At 50.7% G+C, this 22,466-nt stretch overlaps 1 protein-coding gene and 1 long non-coding RNA gene across 6 annotated transcripts in view; one reads left to right on the top strand and one right to left on the bottom strand.

Moving 5' to 3' along the window:
* The window catches only part of LOC129525873 (uncharacterized), a 54,195-nt gene extending 50,192 nt beyond the window's left edge, over nt 1-4,003 (bottom strand). Inside the window, exon 1 of the long non-coding RNA XR_008670406.1 lies at nt 3,866-4,003. This is a non-coding gene — a long non-coding RNA (uncharacterized lncRNA). The remainder of the gene's footprint in view (nt 1-3,865) is intronic.
* Nucleotides 3,991-22,466, top strand: part of TESC (tescalcin) — a 60,751-nt gene continuing 42,275 nt past the window's right edge. For all 5 annotated transcript variants that reach the window (XR_010129430.1, XM_055358122.2, XM_004053959.4 and 2 more), the window contains exon 1: nt 3,991-4,280. Coding sequence is in view for 4 of the 5 variants with exons in the window: in XM_055358122.2 (XP_055214097.1) it covers nt 4,064-4,280 (217 nt within the window). In the remaining variant the exon portion in view is untranslated. The remainder of the gene's footprint in view (nt 4,281-22,466) is intronic.

Here is a 22,466-nt window from a genome sequence, read left to right as displayed (position 1 = left end):
TTTACACACAGAAATTGGCAACTGCTACAGATTAGGACTTCTGCCCCTCCTGCCCTTTTCAGAGAGCTTGTTTACCAACTCACCACTGGCTAGCACTTACGGTGTCAGGCAGTTTTAAGCACCTTCTGTATATGAATCTGCATTTAACCCTTACAATGTTACATATATGAATCTGCATTTAACCCTTACAATGTTACATATATGAATCTGCATTTAACCCTCACAATTACATGTATGAATCACCTTACATATATGAATCTGCATTTAACCCTCACAATCACCTTACGTGTGTGAATCACCTTACATACATGAATCTGCATTTAACCCTCACAATCACCTTACGTGTATGAATCACCTTACATACATGAATCTGCATTTAACCCTCACAATCACCTTACGTGTATGAATCACCTTACATATATGAATCTGCATTTAACCCTCACAATGTTATTGACACTTTGCAGATGGGGAAACTGAGGATGAGAGAGGTTAACTTGCCCAAGTATGGTTTCATAGCCCTCCGTGACAGGAAGGTGGGAGAGCCAAATGAAGACCGTCCTGGCCATCTCTGGGCTCAGCTGCTCTTTGCGGCTTGACAGGGACCACTCAGCTGCTCTTTGCGGCTTGACAGGGACCAGCTATATGAATTGCGGCCACCACTTTTAATCAGTTCCTCCGGGAGGAGGTCCTCTGGGAGAAAAGACGCAGTTGCCTGGTGACTAAAGTGTTTCCCAGTTCTCCAAAAGTCATGCTGTGTTATTGGGGGGGGATAAAGCTTGCCCCGCAACGGGGTGCCCCTCTTCCAGGGCTCTAGACAAAAAATCCAATGAGCCCTGGCCAGACCCCATGCAAAGCTGCAGACCTCGTTCTTGCTTCTTGCTTTGTTGACGCCTGCAGAGCCACTGGTAGGTCTGAATGAAAGCCATGATGTCCCGGAACGGGCAGCGGCTGGCTTTGCGTGGAGGGCGCCCTGCGGTGTGCGCATCATTGCCAGAGGAGGGCAGAGCCCGGGCAGATGGTGGGTGCCACTGCAGGGGCCCCCACAGAGACATCTGTCCACCAAGAATTTGGCTTTGCTGTATCCCTTTGGGACCACAGTTGGGGACAGTCCTGGACTTCCTGAAGCTCAGCTTTAGGGATGACAGAGTCTCTCCAGGGGCCCATTCTGGTTTGAACATTCCATCTCTCTGTGGGCTCCATCACGTCAGCCCTTGTTTACCCATCTGCTTTGTCACTGCCCGTGTGTCTTCTCCTCACCCCACCAGGAGTTCCTCAGGAGCGAAGGTGGCATCTTATTCCTGGCTGTGGCTCCAGGACCTAGCAAGAGCCCTGAACATAGTAGGTGCTCAATAAATGTGCAATGAATAAATGATTGAACGAATGCATAAATTGTGCCTTGGTTTTTTCTGCCTTCATGCTGCTCCAAGGATCTCCTGATTACTTCTCCAAGCCCTGCAATTAGGAATAAATCCTCCTCTGTCATCCTCAGCAAGACTTCCCCCCTCCCAGCTCCCTGCTGACTGGTGGTGGTGGCTTGTTTGGCTGTGGACCCAGGAGAGGGGATGAGGACTCTGAGAAGGCCTCCCTGAGGATGTGAGTTTCCACTGAGGTCTGAAGAGGAAGCGGGAGTGGAAGAGAGTTTCAGGCAAAAGGAACGAGTACAAGTGCTTGTCTAGTAGCTAACAGCGGTCAGTGGGTCAGGGTAGACAGGTGATCGGGTAGGACAGACTCCCTTCATCCTAGATACCAGGGGCTTCCTTGAGATCACCAAGGGACAGTGTGAAGCCATGTGCCCTTCTCCTTGTCCCAGGGCTTTTGTCCCCACCGGAGCAACTGTGCCAAGCAGGAGGGGCTGATGTCCAGAGAATGCCACTTCCTATCCCCCACATCAGACAGTTCCATCATTTAATCCTTGACTAGTTTAATATAATAAAATTCCAGGAACTGACATTTTAAGTTGGAATAAAATTGCTCCCAGCAGCTGTATGTAATGGGCTGGCTCAGAGGCTCAGAACTCCCAGGGGTATTGGGGATCCTTTTCCTGATCCCAGAGGCCTGCCTGTTTCCAGAATCTTTTAAACCAAAATGCAGTCCCTAGGTCAGCTGTCCTGCCGGCTCAGATCAGCTGATGACCCACAGCCAACATCTTTCCACCTTGATCAGGTCTTGCACTGCCCTCTGGAGAGTGCTTTAAAATGCAGATTGCAGGTGCTGCCTTGGCTCTATGAGTGCAGACAGGCAGTGTAAGAGGAAGCTGGATTTTCCATTTTAGAGACAGGGTCTCACTCTGTTGCCTGGGCTGGAGTGCAGTGGTGCAATCAGAGCTCACTGCAGCCTCTAACTCCTGAGCTCAAGCGATCCTTCTGCCTCATCCTCCCAAGTAGCTGGGACTTCAGGCGCACACCATTGTGCCCAGCTCATTTTTAGAAAGTTTTAATTTTTGGTAGAGCTGGGGTCTTGCTATGTTGCCCAGGCTGGTCTCAAACTCCTGGGCTCAATCCTCCTGTCTCAGCCTCCCAGTGGTGAGATTACAGACATGAGCCACTGCACCTGGCCAAAAGCTGGATTTGCAACCAGGAAGGGGCTGATTCTGCTGCTCTAGGAGGTTTTAGGACCAACTCCCACCCTCTACCTCAGGCTCTGAAAGTCACCTCCTGCCCCTGGAAAGGGCTGTGACCCTTGGCTTGAGCCTGTAGTCTGCAGGAATGAACAGCAGTTCTCAGCAGCCCCCTTCCCAGCAGCCTGTGAAACTGATGGAGGTAGGTCCACCCAAGTCCCCTCTGTGGGCACCGAAAAACTCCTGCCCCCTACCCTGTCCCCTTCCTCCCCAACATTTATCATCGAGCCTAACGTTCAGAACAGACCTGATACCTGATGGTCATTGATGGTGGTGTCACTAAGCACTGCAGAGCCTTCAGGAGAGGCTTGACCTTGATGTTCTGCCCTGGCTGTGTGCCTCTCCAGGGGACAAGATTCCATAGCGCCCACCAGCGTCTGTGGCCATGTGCTGTGTCCATGCCAGGCCCTCTGGTGGACATCTCATTAACTTATCCTTATTTTAAGGAGGAGGAATCACATTACACAGGCAACAGCATCGGCCCCAGTCACCCCAACTGGATGGAGAGCCAACCCCTCAAGCCATCTTAACCCAGAACTTCCCTAATGGGCATGGGGACCACCGGCATTGCCTTCTCTCCAGCAGTTTGTCCCAAATGCAGCCTCCTGGCCCCGCTTCTGCAGTTGTTTTTTTGTTTGTTTGTTTGTTTTTTGAGACAGAGTCTTGCTCTGTTGCCCAGGCTGGAGTGCAGTGGCAAGATCTCAGCTCACCGCAACCTCTGCCTCCCAGGTGCAAGTGATTCTTCTGCCTCAGCCTCCGGAGTAGCTGGGATTACAGGCATGTGCCACCGCGCCTGGCTAATTTTTGTGTTTTTAGTAGAGACGGGGTTTCACCATGTTGGCCAGGCTGGTCTCGAACTCATGAGCTCAAGTGATCCGCCCGCCTTGGCCTCCCAAAGTGCTGGGATTACAGGCGTGAGCCACTGCGCCCAGCCCGCTCCTGCAGTTTGAGGTGCCTCTCAGCCACCGGGCTGTGCAGGGCCCACACGGGCCGCCACGTGGGTGTGTTCACCTCAGAAGGTGCTGGGGCTTTCCTGAAAAAAACCAAAGCGCATGGTGCATTTTCAAATAGGATTGTTATTACTGTTGTTCTCCATAGAGCTAATTCATGCTGGCTCACTTCCTTGACTATCTCAGTGGAGTTTCCCTCCTAAGATCTGGAGGATGTAAGGTGGGATGTGTTGGGAGTGGGCATAGCACCTCCCAGGGGTCCCACCCCTCCTACCCACGCCCCCAAATTTGCTCACACCTGCTTCCTTCCAGATCCAGCAGGGGTGCGGAAGGGACGAGGTACGTGGCCACTGCTGCACGAACGGGGAACCCAGAGCGGTGGGCTCCGGGGTCCCCTTCCCGGCGGTTTCCGGGCCGGGGCGGGGCGCTCCCCTAGCCGCGCAGTGCGCGAAACCGGCGTGCGCTAGGACCGCGGCGCGCCGCCCTCCGCCGTTATATGAGGCCCCGCTCCGGCCCCACGCGGAACCCGCGGCTCCGAGCTTTCGCCGGCGTCCCGACCCGAGGCCGGACCCGAGGCCAGTCCCGCCGCTGCGCAGCCGAAGCCAGTGCGGGGCCTGAGAGGGACGCGCGCCCCGGGGCCCCCGCCGCGGGCACCATGGGCGCTGCCCACTCCGCGTCTGAGGAGGTGCGGGAGCTCGAGGGCAAGACCGGCTGTGAGTACCCGCGGGGGTCGGCGCGGGGACCGGGGCGGGACCTCCGAACGGCCACTGTTGGGGACCCCGGCCCGCTGCCGCGCTGTGTGACCTTGGGCCAGTGGCGGGCCCTCTCTGCGCCTCAGTCTCCTCCTCTTTCAAATGGGTCCCCGCTGGCCACCTCGCGGGCTGCGGCGAGGAGCTCCGCGGCGATGCTCAGTGCCGCAGCCGCTCAGCTTCGGACTGGCCCGGGAACTCCCTGGCCGGGGGACTGCGGACCGGGGAGGGAGCGGGGCCCAGGCTTCCCAAGAGCAGGGCAGGTGCCTCAGGCCGGGCGGGCAAGTCCCTCAGGCACCCCCGCTGGCGCGCGCGCCCCACACCTGAGAGTCGTTTGCATTCGTGAGCGCAAGAGCGGAAAGTTTTGAAGTCGGCGGACCTGGGTGGGAACAGGTCTCCGACGCTCCCCGGCCGGGTGACCTTAGTCGGGAGAGCCGGCGCCCGGCGCCTGCTTTCGTCCTCGCATCTGTAAAATGGGTTCGGGCAGCCTCATCCCCGCGGGTGGCTGGGAGACTTTAGCGAGGCGGCGGCCGCAGAGCACTTTGCCCGGAGCCCAGCGTCCTCCCCTGAGTTCGCTGAGTCTCCCGGGACCAGCAAAGGCTGCGCGCCCCGCATCGGCCCGGAGGCGGGGCGCCCTGGGAGGCCGGGCCGAGCTGCCTGAAGGGAAATGGCGGAGAAAGTTCTTGTCTGCCTGAGTTCAGCCGGGCTGGGGACTTGGCCCTGGGTCCTGAACTCTGCATGGCCAGTTCTGCCTCTGGCTGTGGACCAGGGTGTGGACTGGAGACCGCGGGGGCCAGGTGTGTGGGCAAACCGGCTTTGGCGAGCGACAGACCGGCTGTGAACAGTGCCAGCTGCACTTCCTGGCTGTGTGACCTTGGGCTAGTCACTTTACCTCTCTGATTCTCAGCTTTCCTTCTCTGTTGTAAGAGTTCTCCTAGTACCTGGTAGACGCTCAGGAAATGGGAGCTGCAGATATTTTGGGAAAGAGCTAGCTCCTGGCACCTGCCTCAAGTGCAGAGAACCAGCGTCCAGTATTGATCACCAAGAGAGGGTGGCCCAGCTGTTTATGTGTCACCTGAAAAGCAACCCCTCTTGACCCCCAATCTAAATACCACTTTCCAGGAGAACTGGATGAAAATTGCAGAAAACCATTAATAACTGGTGTGTGTATGCACGCACTTATAGGTCTATATCTGTATCTCTGTGTGTGTAGAGATATAGAAATATCCAACTAGAGAAGTAAAAGGTGTGGCTCAGCATATATAATATGGTACCCTTTTTTCTGTTTTTTAAAAAAGGATCCTTTGAGCTGGAGCTGCAAAGTAAAAAGAAATAGAAAATGTAAAAAGAGGGGAAAATAAGAGTATACATTTGTAATTGCTATATTTGCAGACTGGAAGAATCCACCAGAAAGTACGAATGGATGCTTGGTGGGGGTTGCGGGGGGAGTGGAAGGGATGAAGGGAGAGTGAGCTTTTTCTCCGTAAACGTTTTTGTATGTTCATTTTGAACTATGTTGGATATTTTACTTACTCAAAAAGTTTTATGCACTTCAATCCGAATATGAGAGAGAAAGGAGGGATTCCTCTAGCTCTTACTTGCTTGGGTCTCCTCTGGTTTTATTATTTCTCATGTGCCCTCTCCTCGCCTCCCACTGCTTTGAATCTGGATGGGTGTCGATGGGCATTCTCTGTGGCTGGGATCCCCATTGGAAGGGTGGGCTCTCCGGCAGCCCACGGGGCACTCGGGAATTCCGCCTGGTTGTGGGTTTGACAGGGAGGAGGGGCTGCAGAGCATGCTGGGAGTCTTGTCAGTTTCCTGGGTCCAGCCTCCCACTGGGATGACAGATGCTGTGTTCCTGCTCTGTAACCTTCCTAGTTGTAGCTGCAGCGGCTTCCCTTCTTGCTGCCCAGAGCTCAGACTTCATAACCCAAGGGAGATGGAGAGGGTCGGAGAGGAGGTTCTGAGGTTAGACTAGAGTAGGCAGGTGGAACTTTAGGTAGGTGGAAAGTTGCCCCCAGTCCTCCGAAAGGGACTGCATAATTCGGTCACTTTTGCCCACTTAGCAAATATTTATAGATCAGGGGCTGGGGATTTAGAGATGACTCGGAGAGGCTGCTGTTCCTGGAGGGGGACACACAGTAAACAAAACGCCCGACAGGTGTTAAACTGTGAACGAGGCATAGCAGGGTGGCATGAGAATGGAGCTTTAGGGTGGATCCGGAGGTCCTCCCTGAGGAGGTGATAATGGAACAGAAATCCAAGTAAGAATGAGCCAGGGGTGTGCAAATCAGTGGAAAGGGCATCTCGGGCCGAGGGGACGTCGAATGCAGAGGCCCTGTGGCAGGGACAAGCCAGCAACAGTAAATAAGAATGCATGAGATGAGGACACAGCTGTCGTCAGGGCTCAGGCTGTGGCAGGAGCCTGGCTTCAGGGGCCTTGCCAGGTACCTTGGCAAGTCACTTATGCTCTCTGAGCCTCAGTTTTATCTACTATAAAATGGGCATAGTCATAGTACCTCCCTTGAAGTTGTTGGGAAGGATTGAGTTAATATACATGAAGTAGTTAGACCAAACACAGGTACATGGTTGTTATTGACCATGCTTTAAACACTCTTGTATGTCCTGGTTGCTCCAAGCCATAGCTGAGAGTTGAGTCTTGGTCCCACCTCTCTGAGCTACATGACCTTGGGCAAGTCATCTTACTTCTCTGAGCCTCAGTACCCCCACCTGGATCCTGAAGTCATTGTGTGTGGATTTGATAAGGTTACGTGCGAGGCGATTGGCTTGGCATGGGAACATCAGCTCCCAGAGACCCAGTGGGTCAGGCAGGGCCCTTCCTCCAAGGCCATTCCCTTGGGAATCTTCCCTGAGAAAAAGGGAGAAGAGCCTCAGGGTAAGGTGGCCAGAGGACAGACTGAGCCCACAGGGCTGCTGACTCCCCCGCCTCCCTGAGGACCAAGATGACCCCTGACTTTCTGGGGAGGAATCAGCTTGGTTGCTTTCTGAGAACACCATCCAGAAAGGACCAGAAGGTCAGGCTGAGGCTGGTGATAATGAACATAATTCCCCAAGCACCTGCTGAGCATCAGGCTCCACGCTGGTGCTCTCTGCATAACACTCTTTTTATAGTAATGATCCCCCAGGAAGGCAGTGTTAGGGCCATTTTACAGGTGTGGAAACTGAGGCTTAGAGAGGTAGACCAGCTTGCCTGCAGTCCCACAGCTGCTAAGTGGAGGAGTTGGAGATCATAGGATCCCCAAGTCTACTTTCTTTTTTTACAGTTTTTTTTTTTTAATTTTTAGTTTTTGAGGCAGGGTCTTGCTGTCTCACCCAGGCTGGAGTGCAAGGGGCATGATCAAGCTCACTGCAACCTCGAACTCCTGGGCTCCAGCGATCCTCCCACCTCAGCCTTCCCAGTAGCTACGACTGCAGGTGTGCGCCACCACACCAGCTAATTTTAAATTTTTTTGTAGAGACAGGGGTCTTGCCACGTTGATCAGACTAGTCTCAAATTCCTGGCCTCAAAGTGATCCTCCCACTTCAGCCTCTTGAAAGCGCTGGAGTTACAGGCATGAGCCACCATGCCTGGCCCCAAGACTGCTTTCTTACTGCCAGCATGCTTTCACTGTGTGTAGCTGCCACTTGAATTTCTAGGAACCAAGAAGGGATAGGAAAAGACTGCCCGTATTTTTTCTCACCTTCAGGCCTTTGCACAAAAGCTGTTCCTCTGCCTGGAGCACTGTTTTCATTTGATGTGTACAATTAGGTGTTTACATATGGGAGCCTTTCTTTGTCTCCACCCAGGGTAAGGTCTAGGCCGGGCGTGGTGGCTCACGCCTATAATCCCAGCACTTTGGGAGGCCAAGGCAGGTGGATCATGAGGTCAGGAGTTCAAGACCAGCCTGGCCAAGATAGTGAAACCCTGTCTGTACTAAAACTACAAAAATTAGCTGTGTGCGGTGGCAGACGCCTGTAATCCCAGCTACTCGGGAGGCTGAGGTAGGAGAATCGCTTGAACCTGGGTGGCGGAGGTTGCGGTGAGCTGAGATCGTGCCACTGTACTCCAGCCTGGGCGACAGAGTGAACTCCATCTCACAAAAAACAAAAACAAGAAAAAACAAACTCAAACCTTTTCCTCTTTTTTTTTTTTTTTTGAGATGAATTTTCACTCTTGTTGCCCAAGCTGGAGTGCAGTGGCGCGATCTCAGCTCACTGAAACCTCTGCCTCCTGGGTTCAAGCAATTCTCCTGCCTCAGCCTCGTGAGTAGCTGGGATTACAGGTGCCCGCCACCATGCTCGGCTAATTTTTGTATTTTTAGTAGAGACAGGGTTTCACCATGTCGGCCAGGCTGGTCTGAAACTCCTGACCTTAAGTGATCCGCCTGCCTCTGCCTCCCAAAGTGCTGGGATTGCAGGTGTGAGCCACCGCACGCAGCCTTAACCCTGTCTCTTTATGAAATGAATGCTCATTATTGTTCAGGGGTTGGCTTACCTGCTGCTCCCATCCAGAAAGCCATCTCTCTATCCGACCTTTAAGGGTTAAACACCCATCCTCAGCGCTCCTGGAGCCCGCAATAGCAGGCATCACACCATGTTATACTTGTCAACTCTGTCACCTGCCACCCCTTCGAAACTTGGAGCTCCCTAGAGCAGAAAGAATGTGTCTTGTTCACCTTTGTATGCACTTGGTGGTTCGGTGAGAACATAAGAGGCTCACGTTAAAGGGGCACAGTCCCTGGGGACTTTAAAACTCAAGGTGTATTGTTCAGGAACAGGCAGCCACTGGAAAACCCAGTGCCACCCTCACCAGCTGTCTTTGGCTGCCAACCCTCCCAGCATCTCCCCAGCCCCACCAAAAATACGCCTGAGCAGCAGCTCGCCACACAGGGCATCATCAGGTCTGCGTGCCCACCTTCCTTCTCCCTGCCTGTTAGAGTCTCATTGATTGATTTAAACCGGAAACGAGTATTCCCAGGAATCTTTTCTGAGCCAAGAAAGCTCACATCTAGATTGTTAAGATTCATATGAAAAGCCCGAGCGAAGGCGTCCCGGGGGTGTGATTGAGCTCACCTTCCCCACGCACCCTTGGTGACAGGAGCCAAGTGGTGTCTGGTGTGTGGACCGAGGTACAAAGTGGGCCCTGACCAAGAGAAGGGCTTCTTGGGAATTATTCACCTGAGTCAGTTGTCCTTCACCACCTTGAGCTGGCCTGGAGGTGGCCCCACTTCCTGTCCCCCCCATCCGTGTCTGCTCCTGGAGTTGGAAAGGAAATAATAAGACAGAGGATTCTGGGAAAGGTGGAGGGTCTGTTTTTTCCTTCAGGCTCCAAAACAGCTCTTCAGGCATGTCTATGTTGATGCCAAGAAGCTGCCAGAAGGAAAAGGAAAAAAAAAAAAAAAATCTCCAGACCTAGAGTTCAGACCTCATGATGGTAAGAGCTAATGTTTCTCGGGCGCGTGGCATCTGCCACACGTTCAGCTGAGCCAGGCAGCGTATCCGCAGTAGCTGATGGAATCCTCCCAGGAACACGGTTGGTTTCCCATTTTACAGATGCAGACATTGAGGCTCAAGAGAGGAGGTGCCTGCCCAAGGCCACAGGCATCATAATGAGAAGTAGAGTCGCAGGCTGGTGCAGTGGCTCATGCTTGTAATCCCAGCATTTTGGGAGGCCAAGGCAGGAGGTTCGCCTGAGCCCAGGAGTTGGTGCCACTGCACTCCAGCTTGGGTGACAGTGCGAGACTGTCTCCAAAGAAAAAAAGAGAGTCGGATTCCATTCCTGGTCTAATCTCATTTGGAGAAGGAGCTAGAGATGGCAGGGAGGACTGGCGTAGCCAAGTGTGGCTGGTGGGGGTGGCGCTGGTTTCTCCACTGCATTCTCACCCCTGGGTAATACTTCTTGGTTCTAAAGTCTTTAAGTGGCCCCAGACCGTGGCCTTGGCTCATTCACCATTTGCCATATTCTGCTACCAGGGTGGACCAGATGCAGTCCCTGCCCTCCAGAAGCTCAGGGGTTCGAGGGGGACAGGGGAGCACCCCAACAGCTGTAGCATAGCGGGAGGAAGGGTCTGATGGGCCAGGGCGGACCAGCCAGCTCCACACTGTTCTGTCGTCTGCCAAAGCTTGGTAAGCTGAACAGCCAACCAGCCAGTCCCCCGTGCCTTTTCTCTTCCTCTGGGCTAGGTTGTGGCTTTTCCCCTGGCATCTTCAGGGAGTCCATGAACCCCATGAAATAGGATGTGGAATTGTCTGAGTGCCTCTGGGGAGGGTCCTCTGCCCTTATTAGGGTCTCTGAACAGTGAAGTGTTTTCCATTGTATGCAAATCATGCCTCAGTAAGAAAATGATTCAAACAATTACTTTTATTGATTGTTTAAAATTAATTTGTTTTTGAGATGGCCCTGCTCTGTTGCCCAGGCTGGAGCATAGTGGTGCAATCACAGTTCACTGCAGCCTCTAACTCCAAGGCTCAAGTGATCCTCCCACCTCAGGCTCCCTCCTCAGACAGTGGCTCCTCAGCAGAGGAGGAATGAATGTGTCCGTGAAACCGGGGGGAAGGACCAGTCCTGTATGCTGAGCTCTGGGGCGGGGGGAGACCCTGGCCTGGAGTCATCCACAAAGTGGTCCAGATCATGGGACCCCCCCAGCCTCTGGAACCCTTTCTGCCTTGACTGGATGGGGGCTTCCAGGCCTCCCCTGCCCTCCTCTCTGGGGGCTCACAGGGGAAACTTGCAGGAGAATGCCTGCTGTGGAAGCTTCCCAGAGGGCTGGGGATCAACCAAAGGCACCTGCCTGCTCTAGCCCGTGCTGGTATTTTTCATTCTGTTCACCTGGGCCCCATCATCTCACCGTCTGCCGCAGCCACAGAGCGGGACCCTGGAGGATGGCGTTCCATGTGCACTGAGCTCGGTGCTGGAGCCGTCCTGTGCCACTTCGCTCAGATGTCTCATCCAGGCTGTGTCCTTCTCTGAGCCACCAGTTCCGCTCCTTAAAAAACGCAGCCAGCTGTGAATGAGGTGACAGCTGCTCTTTCTTGAGCACTTGTCAATCATCTGATCTGCCGAAAAGCCCTTTGAGGGTGGGACTATTGCTGCCAGTTTACAGATGGGCAAACTGAGGTTTGGACACAGGAAATGACTGCCCAAGGTCACTTAGTTGCTGGGTAGGGAACTCAGACTCAAAACCAGGCCTTCTAGTGGAATTTGCCAAGTGCAGTGCCGGGAGAAACCACCTCTCCCGCATGCCGAGAACCCCACATGCTCTGGACTGAGACTCTGAGAGTCGGCACATCTGTGTGATCTGGGGGAGGCCATGCTGTTACCCCACAACCTCATCAGTAGAGTTCCACACATTGTTTACCGAGTCAGCAGGGGAGAACTGAACCTTGAGGCAGATAGGATTGGTTCTGGGTGATGTGGAAAGTTCTGGAATCTAAGTGGGCTGCCCCCAGGGAGAACAAGCTCAGTAGTGGGCAGTGGGAGGGGAGTGGGGACCACGGCTGGGAGGAAGAGGCAGGAGGGTGCCGCCCCCTCTGTTTCCTAGGGTCTCACTGGGTGGCTCAGGTCTGTTTCAGAAGAATTCGTGTTTTCTCTGTGCAAGCCACTGGCAGTCCTCTCCAAGACGTCCTCGCTCCGCAGATTGGTGGTAATTAGATCCCCGCTGCATCTTTCTTTCTTGCCTCCCCTACCGCCACCCTGACAGGATATTTTTTTGTGAGTTAATGGTCTCCAGAATGCATCGTGGAAATTTAATCAACGCTCAGACATGCCATACGGCCCAGTAAGACAAACAGAATAACCTGGGTGTTGATAAGATGCTCTTCCCTTTGCAAAGCACTTTAGGATCTGTTATCTCGAGCTGAGGGAATGAGGTGTTTTCAGCTCAGAAGGGCTCACGGTTCTGGGAAGAAAAGTCAGGGCCTCTTTTGTTCTTTTGTCCATGCTGGTGTGACTGTACAGGGTGAGGGCCTGGGCACCCCTGGTCCTGCCAGCCTTCTGTTGCCTGCTCCAGCTTAATTATTAATTTATAAAACCAGAAGGTCGAGTGGGTGATTTCCGCTGGTGGTGGTGGCCACGGAGCACTAGGACAAAAAGGCTCTTTGTCGTCCCAGCGGTGTGACCTTTGCAGACCGGCACTCTGTCAGGAGCAAGCCTTCCGTTCTTGGCACTGCTCCCTGGCAGGTTAGTGGAGGTCTCAGGGCCCAGGTGCCTCCAGGAGGAGGGCAGGTGGCCAGGCCGGAGACAGCAGTCCCCAAAGGGGGGCTGTAGAGGCCAAAGGTGAGCTGCAGAGGCCAGCTTGCCCCAGGTGCTGAGGTTGGAAGAGGGTTCCCTAAGCTCCTCCTGAGCACCTGTGCCAGGATCCCAATGATCAGAGAACCCTGAGAAAATACCCAGCACTTTGCAGGCCTCACCCACCTGGTAGTTCTAAGGGGGTCCCCTGTCTTGCCCTTGCCTGCATTCCCCCAGGGACCTCAGCCAGAGTCCCACTATGGCACACAGGTGGCTTCTCACCACCTGTCCTTTTCCAGCAGATAGATGTGGGTTTATATCATGGTATTGCCTCTTACTGTCTAGGCAAAGCACGTTGCCTCCCTGAGCCTCAGTTTCCTCATCTGTAAAATGACAGCAAAAATAGAACCTGTGTCACTGAATGTTGCGAGGATTAAGTTAGAATTTGGGCAAAGCTCTTGACCCATCCTCAGTGCTTGAGAGTTACTGGCAGTTACTAATCATTTCAACTGGGAACACTTCAGGAGCTGGCTATGTATCTCCTTTTAAAAGGCATGCTATAACTTTTTTTAGTAATTCATTTCATTTTTTATATGTCTGCTATCTTGGACATGCCTAAACTTAATCACCATCTCTGCCCTTGTGCTCATAATTGGGGACCTTATTGTACTTTAATTTGTATCACTCCATAGTACTTAAGAACCTACATATTCATTATTATTCTATGCAGACACTATTAATTCTTGCAACCACTCTTCCTTATGGATATAGTTTTCTTATTTAATGCATGTTTCTGTAGATTTTTCAGTGAGGCTCTGTGAGTTGTAAACTTTGAAAATATTGTTATTTTGCAGGCATGCATGAATGAACATTTGGCTGTGTGTAAAATGTAAGGTTGCTGGATTTTTTTTTTTTTTCAGCGATTCGTTTTTGGTCTTGTTGCTGTTGAGAAATCGGCTGTTAGTCTAATCGACATTTCTTTGTAGAAACCTATTTTCCCTTTTCCCTGTTTTAAAATTTTTGTCATTGGTGTTTTGTACATGCTATGTCTGGGTGTGGATTTATTTTTATTTATCCTGGGAATGGTTTATGTTGTTTGATTCTAAAGAAAGTTCATATCTTCCATTATGAAAATATTATCTCTCTCCTTTCTCTTTATCTTCTTCATTAGTAATTCCTATTAGAAAAATGTTGGTTCATCTCATTCTGTCTGCATGCCTCTTAATCTTTCTTTCATATTTTCTTTTTATTTCAGCTGGGTCATTTCCTTAGATCCATCTTCCAGTTCACTAATTCTCTCTTCAGCTATTACAACCTTGCTGCCTTAACCTATTAAATTTCAAAAAATTGCAATGAGTTATAAAAAAAAGTTTATAAGTGCTATATAGTTTTCAAATTCACCTCTTTTTCATAGGGTATGGTTCTTCCATTGTTTGTAATAATTTAAAGCCTACTATGTAGTCTCTTCTGTTTTGCCTTCTTGGAGTGCTATTCCTTTTGTTAATTGTGTCTGCTGTTCTCCCTTATGGTGGTTCATTTGCTTGTATGGTTTGGTTTTTTGATTATAAGCTCATCTTTGGGCTTTTTCCCAACTCCCCTTGGCCCTTCCCCCTACCACCCCACAGGATTCCTGTGTGCCCTGGGTTTTAGAAGAGCCTTACACAGTGCATTTGCATTTCTTGTGCTAGGTATCTCAAGGTTTTCACCAGTCTGAAAACACTTTTCACATTAACTCCTTGGTTTGGGTCTTCTGCCCCACAGAGACTTGGATTTTTCACCAGTGTGTGGCTCAGTCTTGGAGTTTGGATTCATTGCAGAAGCCTGCTCTTTCCCCTGCCGTCTCCCTAGCAGAGATGGCTGTCTTATTATTCTCTGGGCCAGTGGGGAACGTTTTTTCTGACCCGCCTGATGTGCAGAGGCAGCCTTTTGTATTTCAGCTTTTTAGAGGGGTCTCAGCTCCAGTTCATGCAGACCCAAGGCCTCTTCTGTCACTCAGTGGACTTGAAGTCCCCACCCTTAGCTGTTGGAGCCTGAAACCATTCTAACACCTGGGCCACCTCAGCAGCATCTGTCACTAACCCTGCTGGTTCCCAGTCTCTTCCTTGCCCCTGGCACTTGGGTATTGCCCTTTCCTTCCATTTAGCTGGACATTACATTTGTTTCTTGTTTTATCCAGTGTTTGTAATGGAAGGCAGAATCTGTATTATATCCAAGTAGCAGGACCTGAAATTCCTGATCTAAGTGTCCTACTGAAGTAAGCCTTGTACCTTTTTTTTTTTTTTTTTTTTTTTGAGACAGAGTCTCACTCTGTCGCCCAGGCTGGGGTGCAGTGGCACAGTCTCGGCTCACTGCCACCTCCGCCTCCCAGGTTCAAGTGATTCTTGTGCCTCAGCCTCCTGAGTAGCTGGGATTACAGGCATGCGCCGCCACGTCCAGCTAATTTTTGTATTTTTAGTAGAGACGGGGTTTTGCCATGTTGGCCAGGCTGGTCTCAAACTCCTGGCCTCAAGTGATGCACCCGCCTCAGTCTCCCAAAGCTCTGGGATTACAGGCATGAGCCACTGTGCCCGGCCAACCTTGTACTTTAGATAAGCCTGTTTATGCTTGATTTGGCCTCAGGATAAATCTGGAACTGAAGATAGTTCTGGAAGGCTGTGAAAACCTGTTTCTTAGATGCTCTGAAAGACACCCACTCGCCCACTCTCAAAATCTTTCCTGATTCACTGTTGCTTTTTTCCCCCTTCATCATCTTTAGTCTTTTTATTAAAATGGAGAACTTTTTCTCTAATTACATAAATGATATGTATTTATTGTTCCATCCCTCCTCAGTTTGGGCATACAGCCTAGCCAATGGCTATGCAAATAGAATCTAAAGTCATGGACCTTGGTCTAAATCCCAGTTCTGCTGCTCCTAGCTGTGTGACCTTCAGGGAGTGACTTAGCCTCTCTGAGACTCAGTTTCTTTATCTGTAAAATGGGTGTGATTACCACCCTAAAAGGGAGGCATGGCCCTAAAGGGAGGCACCCTAAAAGCAAGGACTAGCTAAGATAATTCCAGGCATTTGGCTGAGTCCTAGCCTCTGGGTAAATGTTAACACATGGTGGTTATTATATTATTATTTATTTATTGAGACAGAGTCTCACTCTGTCACCCAAGCTGGAGTGCAGTGGTGCGATCTTGGCTCACTGCAACCTCCACCTCCCAGCGATTCTCCTGCCTCAGCCTCCCAAGTAGCTGGGATGACAGACATGCACGAGCACGCCCAGCTAAAGCACATGGTGGTTATTATTACTGCTATAAGGCGCATGGTAAAGAACAGAGCATAGCTGTAGGAAGGGAACATAGATGAGCAAAACAGACTGTGATTTTTAAAGTCACGAGCACCCACTCTGACAGCTTTCTCAGTTGCCTTATTGCTCATGAGAGAAGAGTAGATTCTAAAGTCAATTCACTCTGTCCCAGCTTCCCCTTTAGTCCTGAGAATTGGAGGATTCATTCAGGGTAGGAAAAAACCCGCAGAGATCCTAACAGGACCCTTGGTATCCAAGGTTGAAATAAACACTGCTGACGTGGGCCTGCGGCAGCTCTTACCAGGAATTCCTTGGCTTTCACACTTACAAAGTGGGTTGAAGTTGGCATGAAAAAGGGTATTAAGGTGCTGCATAAATGCCAGCAATTAATCTTCAAGCTGCTGCTGCTGCTGCTCTGAAGGACAGAATTGGGTTTGAGAGCTTCCTTCTCAAGGCCAAGTGCACCCAAATGCATCTTTGGTTAATTTTGACATTCCAGCAGCTAAGAGTGATCTATGGTGTATACGAGTTCAGCACATGGCATCCAAGGAAAAGGCAGGTGAAGGAGAGGAGCCGGCATCCAGCATCATGAAGTGCCCTGCGTGTGCCAGGCATGAGAGGGTAGTCCCCTGTGGAGTGGCCCCTGCAAGGCTAAGTAGGCTGTCCCTCCCTGCCTCCCTCCCAAGGCCCAGGGTTAGTCATTGTTTTGGCTGTAGCCGCAGGAGGCATGCAAGTTGCTGCATCCCTGGTGAACTTGAATCCAGCTGAACAGCCATGATGGTATCACAGGATTACTTAGGGAACAATAATAACAGTCCCGGCAACCCCAGCATCTCCTGCATCTCCTACATCTCCTACCAGATCCTGTGCTAAGGGTGTGCATGATCTTTTTAAAAATTGATGCAAAATTCATGTAATATAAAATTTACCATTTTAGGTTGGGTGCTGTGGCTCACACCTGTAATCTCAGCACTTTGGGAGGCTGAGGTGGAAGGATCACTTGAGGCCAGGAGTTCGAGACCAGCCTGGGCAACATAACAAGACCCTGTCTCTACAAAAGAAAAATTAAAAAAATTAGCTGGGTGCTGTGGTATGCACCTGTAGTCCCAGCTACTCGGGAGGCTGAGGCAGGAGGATCACTTGAGTCCAGGAGTTTGAGGCTGCTGTGAGCTGTGATCGTGCCACTGCAGTCCATCCACCTGGGTGACAGAGTGAGAGACCCTGTCTCAAAAAAAAGTTACATTGTAACCATTTTAAAGTATACAGTTCAGGCCAGGAGCAGTGGCTCATGCTTGTAATCCCAGCACTTTGGGAGGCTGAGGTGGGCAGATCACTTGAGGTCAGCAGTTTGAGACCAGCCTGGCCAACATGGTGAAACCCCATCCCTATTAAAAAAAAAAATTAAAGTGTATAATTCATTGGCATTAAGTACATTCACAATGATTTGAAAACATCACCATATCTATTTCTAGAGCATTTTCATCGCCCTCCAAAAAACCTCATACCCATTAGCAGTCACTCCCCATTTCCTCCTCTCCCAGCCCCTGGCGACCACTAATCTGTGTTCTGCCTGTGTGGATCTGCCTGTCTGGGGCATTTCATGTAAATAGCATCCTGCAGTAGGCTGGCCTTGTATATCTAGCGTTATCCCTTCTTGGAGTGTGACAGGGCTGCCTCCTTTTGTATTGCTTTATAACATCTCATCACCTGGATATACCCATTTTGTTTTTGCACTCACCAGTTGTTGGACGTTGAGTAGTTGCCACGTTGGTGGTTGTGATTGTGAATAGCTTGTGGTGGTTTTTCATGGCATGAACAACCTCACAAGGGAGGACGTCCCGTTGTCACCTCTGTATCACGGAGGAGGAAGCAGCCTCATGAGTTCAGGGTGACAACTGAGTGGGATGCATAGCAGAGACTCACAGCAGCCTCCCCCGGCAGCGCTGTCAGGAGCTCACCTTTCCATCCAGCCTGGCTCACCTCTGTATTCCGGGATTTCCCCAGTGTTTGGGTTGAGTCCTGGCCAATCTTTCAAGAGGTGGCAAGCAGGAGAGAGCTGGGGTCTTGGAAGTCACTGAGCCCCCCAGTGATGCCCCTTGGTGTCCTGGGGCTGGCATCCAGGCTGGCACAGCTGGTGGGGCCAGCGGGGGGCAGGGTGGCTTGGGGAGTCCCTGGGGCACGTGAGAAGGCTCTCAGCTGTGCTTGCTTCTTCCAGTGGGGCCTTGCCCTGAGCCCTTCCACCTTCTGCCTTCCCCACCCTCACCCTGGGCGGCTGCACCTGCTGTCTCAGTCTCATCCACACCCACGCTGTCTATTGCCGGGCACTTCAGATCTCGTTCCCTGGCTTGGTGTCCTCTGTAGACTCAGGGCAAGTCCAAATGTCCTGGCCTGATAGATGAGGCCTTCACGCCCCCACCACCCCAGCTGCTTCATTCCCTGCCTGTTTTCCACCCACACTGAAGAGCCCGAGGCTCCCTGAGCCCTGTGTGTTCTGCCTCTGCCAAGGCTATGCCTTCTGCCAGCCCTGTCCACCCCACCCCCAGAACCCCATTGGGCATCACCTCCTGCTCCCATCCCCGTGGCCTAGAACCTCCACTGCAACCCTGGTGCCCCTTGGCCAGCTGAAGCAGCGTTTACCGTCCTGGATCCTGGCGAGGGGATGTGCATTTCTAGCAGAGTGGGGCCGCGCTTTTTGCATCTGCTTCCCTGGCCTCTAGCAAGCACCTAGCAAACCAGAGGTGCTCAGAGGCCATGCAAGCACAGGTGGGGCCTTGGGGGTGCCCCTCAGGGCCCACACACTCCCGGGGGCCAGCAGGGGTTGTGGGAAGAGGAGGCAGTGGTGTGCATGCCCCTCATCTGGGTCCTGGGACTACAGGCTCACAGAGTCTTGGTGCCCCAAAATGGATGGGAACGCATGCTGACATTCTCTTTCCTCCTGAGTCAGGGGAGGGAGGCTGGACTCCAGGATGGATTTCAGGCCTGCTCCTCTGCCCCTGGGCCCCTCCCATCCTCCCTGTTCTGGACCATTGTCCTTGACCCCCTACCCTGTGTGGCTCTCCTCCCACTGGTTGATGCCTTGCTCAGCACAGCAGGGCTGCAAGCAGGTCCCCACAGCCTAATGGGGGAGGCCAGGGCCAGGCAGGCAATGCGCTTACCCCAGCATTCAGAACCCTTTGCAGTCGATTGCCAATATTTTTTAACCCAGCGGATTTCTGCCTCCTCTTAATGAAAGGGGAAAATCTGGCCTCCCGTGGCAGCAACTGGCTGGAGGGAACAGTGGCAGCCCCTTTGACAGGGTGGGACTCCAGTTCATGCCTGCACGGGCCCCTTCTCTCACTTCATGCCTTTCTGACCCTGGAGACACTGAAATTCTCAACCCCATCTTGACAGCATCTGAGGAGGGAATTGGCTTCTATTGCCCCTTCATCCCCAAGGTTAAACAGTTTTTACATTGACACCTAATTCACAGCTGATGTCATTTGCCATTTAAAAGTGTACAGTTCAGTGGCTTTTAGTATATTCACAAAGTTATACAAACATCACCACTGTCTAATTCTTTTTTTTTTTTTTTTTTTTTTTGAGATGGAGTCTTGCTCTGCCACCCAGGCTGGAGTTCAGTGGTGCTATCTCAGCTCACTGCAACCTCCGCCTCCTGGGTTCAAACGATTCTCCTGCGTCAGCCTCCGCAGAAGCTGGGACTACAGGTGCGTGTCAACACATTTGGCTAATTTTTGTATTTTCAGTAGAGATGGGGTCTCATGTTAGCCTAGCTGGTCTTGAACTTCTGACCTCAAATGATTTACCCGCCTCAGCCTCCCAAAGTGCTGGGATTACAGGTGTGAGCCACAGTGCCTGGCCACCACTACCTAATTGTAGAACAACTTATCACCCCCAAAAGGATACCCACTGGCAGTCACTTCTCATTCCCTCAACACCCTCCAGCCCCTGGCAACCATCAATCTACTTCATTTCTCACTAGATTTGCCTGTTCAGGGCACTTCGTATAAATGGGATCATACACCGTGTGGCCTTGTATGTCTGGCTTCTTTCACATCGTGTGATTATTTCAAGGTTTATCCATGCTATAGCATTTACCAATGCTTCATTTCTTTTTTTGCTGAATAATATTCTGTCATCTGGATGTGCCACATTTTGTTCACCCATTCCTTTGTTGATGGACGTTTGGATTGTTTCCACCTCTTGGCACTTATGAACAGTGCTGCTTTGAACATTGGTTACAGGTTTCTGGTGTGGACGAACATTTTCTTTTATCTCGGGTATAAATGGAATTGTTGGCCGGGCGCAGTGGCTCACGCCTGTAATTCCAGCACTTTGGGAGGCCAAGGTGGGTGGATCACCTCAGATCAGGAGTTCAAGGCCAGCACAGCTAAAACGGTGAAACCCCATCTCTACTAAAAATATAGAAATTAGCCAAGAGTGGTGGCACATGCCACCCAGTGCGGGGAGGCTGAGGCAGGAGAATCACTTGAACTCAGGAGGCAGAGATTGCAGTGAGCTAAGGTTGTGCCACTGTACTCCAGCCTGGGTGACACAGCAAGACTCTGTTTCAAAAAAAAAAAAAAATTGTTTTGGAGTAGAATTGCTGGATTACATGGTAATTCTGTGTTTAATTGATTGAGGAACTACCAAACTGTTTTCCACGGTGGTTGTACCATTTAAATCCTCGCTAGTAATGTGTGAGCGTTTCAGTTTCTCTATAGCCTCATCAACATCTATTATTTCTTTTATTTATCATTATAGTCATCATGGTTAAAAAAATTTTAACCCAAATACAATTATGCAAGTAATCTCCGTAAATTGCAGAAAAGTTAAGGGACAGATAACCAAATTTAGGGTCAAAGGGAGGAGGAGAAAAATGTTCTGTAATTCTACCATCTGAAAACAACTGACTACTATTATTTTGTTGTATACCCTTTTCTATTTTTTCTTGTGCACATGTGTATATCAATATGAACTTTCACGTGTAAATGAGATCTTAGTCTGTTGGATTTTCCATGCAACAACATGCCATATGACATTTTCCGATGTCCCACAATATTTAAAAAATATTTATAAAGGCTGTGTAGTATTCTGACTTCAGGATGTACCAGGACTCATCTGTCTCATTTTCTGTGGCTCAGTATTTCCCCCAATTTCTTTTTTTTTTTTTTTTTTTTGAGACAAAGTCTCACTCTTGTCCCCCAGGCTGGAGTGTGATGGCACTCTTGGCTCACTGCAACCTCTGCCTCCCAGGTTCAAGCGATTCTTCTGCCTCAGCCCCCTGAATAGCTGGGATTACAGGCACCTGCCACCACGCCCCGCTAATTTTTGTATTTTTAGTAGAGATGGGGTTTTACCACGTCGGCCAGGCTGGTCTAGAACTCCTGACCTCAGGTGATCCACCCGCCTCGGCTTCCCAAAATGTTGGGATTACAGGCTTGAGCCACTGCGCCCAGCCAATTTCTTTTTGTTTTGAGACAGCCCCTCGCTCTGTTGCTCATGCTGGAGTGCGATCTTGGCTCACTGCAACCTCAACTTCCCAGGCTTAAGTGATCCTCCCACCTCAGCCTCACTAGTCCACACCCAGCTAATTTTTTGAATTTTTTTTTTTTTTTTTGTATAGATGGGATCTTCCTGTCTTGCCCAGGCTAGTCTTGAACTCTTGGGCTCAAGTGATCCTCCCACTTCTGCTTCCCAGAGTGCTGGGATTACAGCCACGAGCCACCACACCTGGCCCATTTCCCCCAACTTCTTTTCTTTTCTTTTCTTTTTTTTTTTGAGACAGAGTTTTTGCTCTTGTTGCCCAGGCTGGAGTGCAGTGGCACGATCTCGGCTCACTGCAACCTCCACCTCCCAGGTTCAAGCGATTCTCCTGCCTCAGCCTCCTGAGTAGTTGGGATTACAGGCATGCACCACCACACCCAGCTAATTTTTGTATTTTTAGTAGAGATGGGGTTTCACCATGTTGGCCAGGCTGGTCTCAAACTCCTGACCTCAGGTGATCCACCAGCCTCGGCCTCCCAAAGTGCTGGGATTAAAGGAGTGAGCCCCCACACCCAGCCCCCCAGTTTCTTACTGTTCTAAACAGGCAACCTTGATTACCCTCATCTGTTCATCTTTATACGCCTGTCTTAATTCCTCAGGATTTGTTCCTAGGGATCAAGTTCTGATTCAAAGGGTATATACCAACGCTGCCCAACACAAATAATAATGTGAGGTGTAATCATGGTAAATTTTCTAGTAGCTGTAATGTAATTACATTATGTAATATAATTCTAAATTAGCTCATGGCCACATTAAGAGAAGTAAAGAAATTAATGGTGAGATGAATTTTAATAGTGTATTTTATTTAGCCCATTATATTTAAAATATGATCATTTTTACCATATGATCAATATCAAAAGTTATTGCAGTCGTCTGTGTTCTTTTTTGTACTTAGTCTTGGCAGGCTGGTGTGTGGTTTCCACTTCAGCCCATCTCAGTCTGGGCTCACCACCTTCAAGGGCTTAGCAGCCACTTGGACAGGCCAGGTGTGTTCCTTCACGTTGAAGTTTGTGATACAAAGTGACAGTTCACCTCCATCCCCAAAAGATTAGGCCAGTTAAACTCCCACCAGCCCCATGGACTGGTGT

The sequence above is a fragment of the Gorilla gorilla genome, chromosome 10, assembly GCF_029281585.2.
Source record: "Gorilla gorilla gorilla isolate KB3781 chromosome 10, NHGRI_mGorGor1-v2.1_pri, whole genome shotgun sequence".
Lineage (NCBI taxonomy): Eukaryota > Metazoa > Chordata > Mammalia > Primates > Hominidae > Gorilla > Gorilla gorilla.
This window is presented reverse-complemented; position numbering and strand designations above follow the sequence as displayed.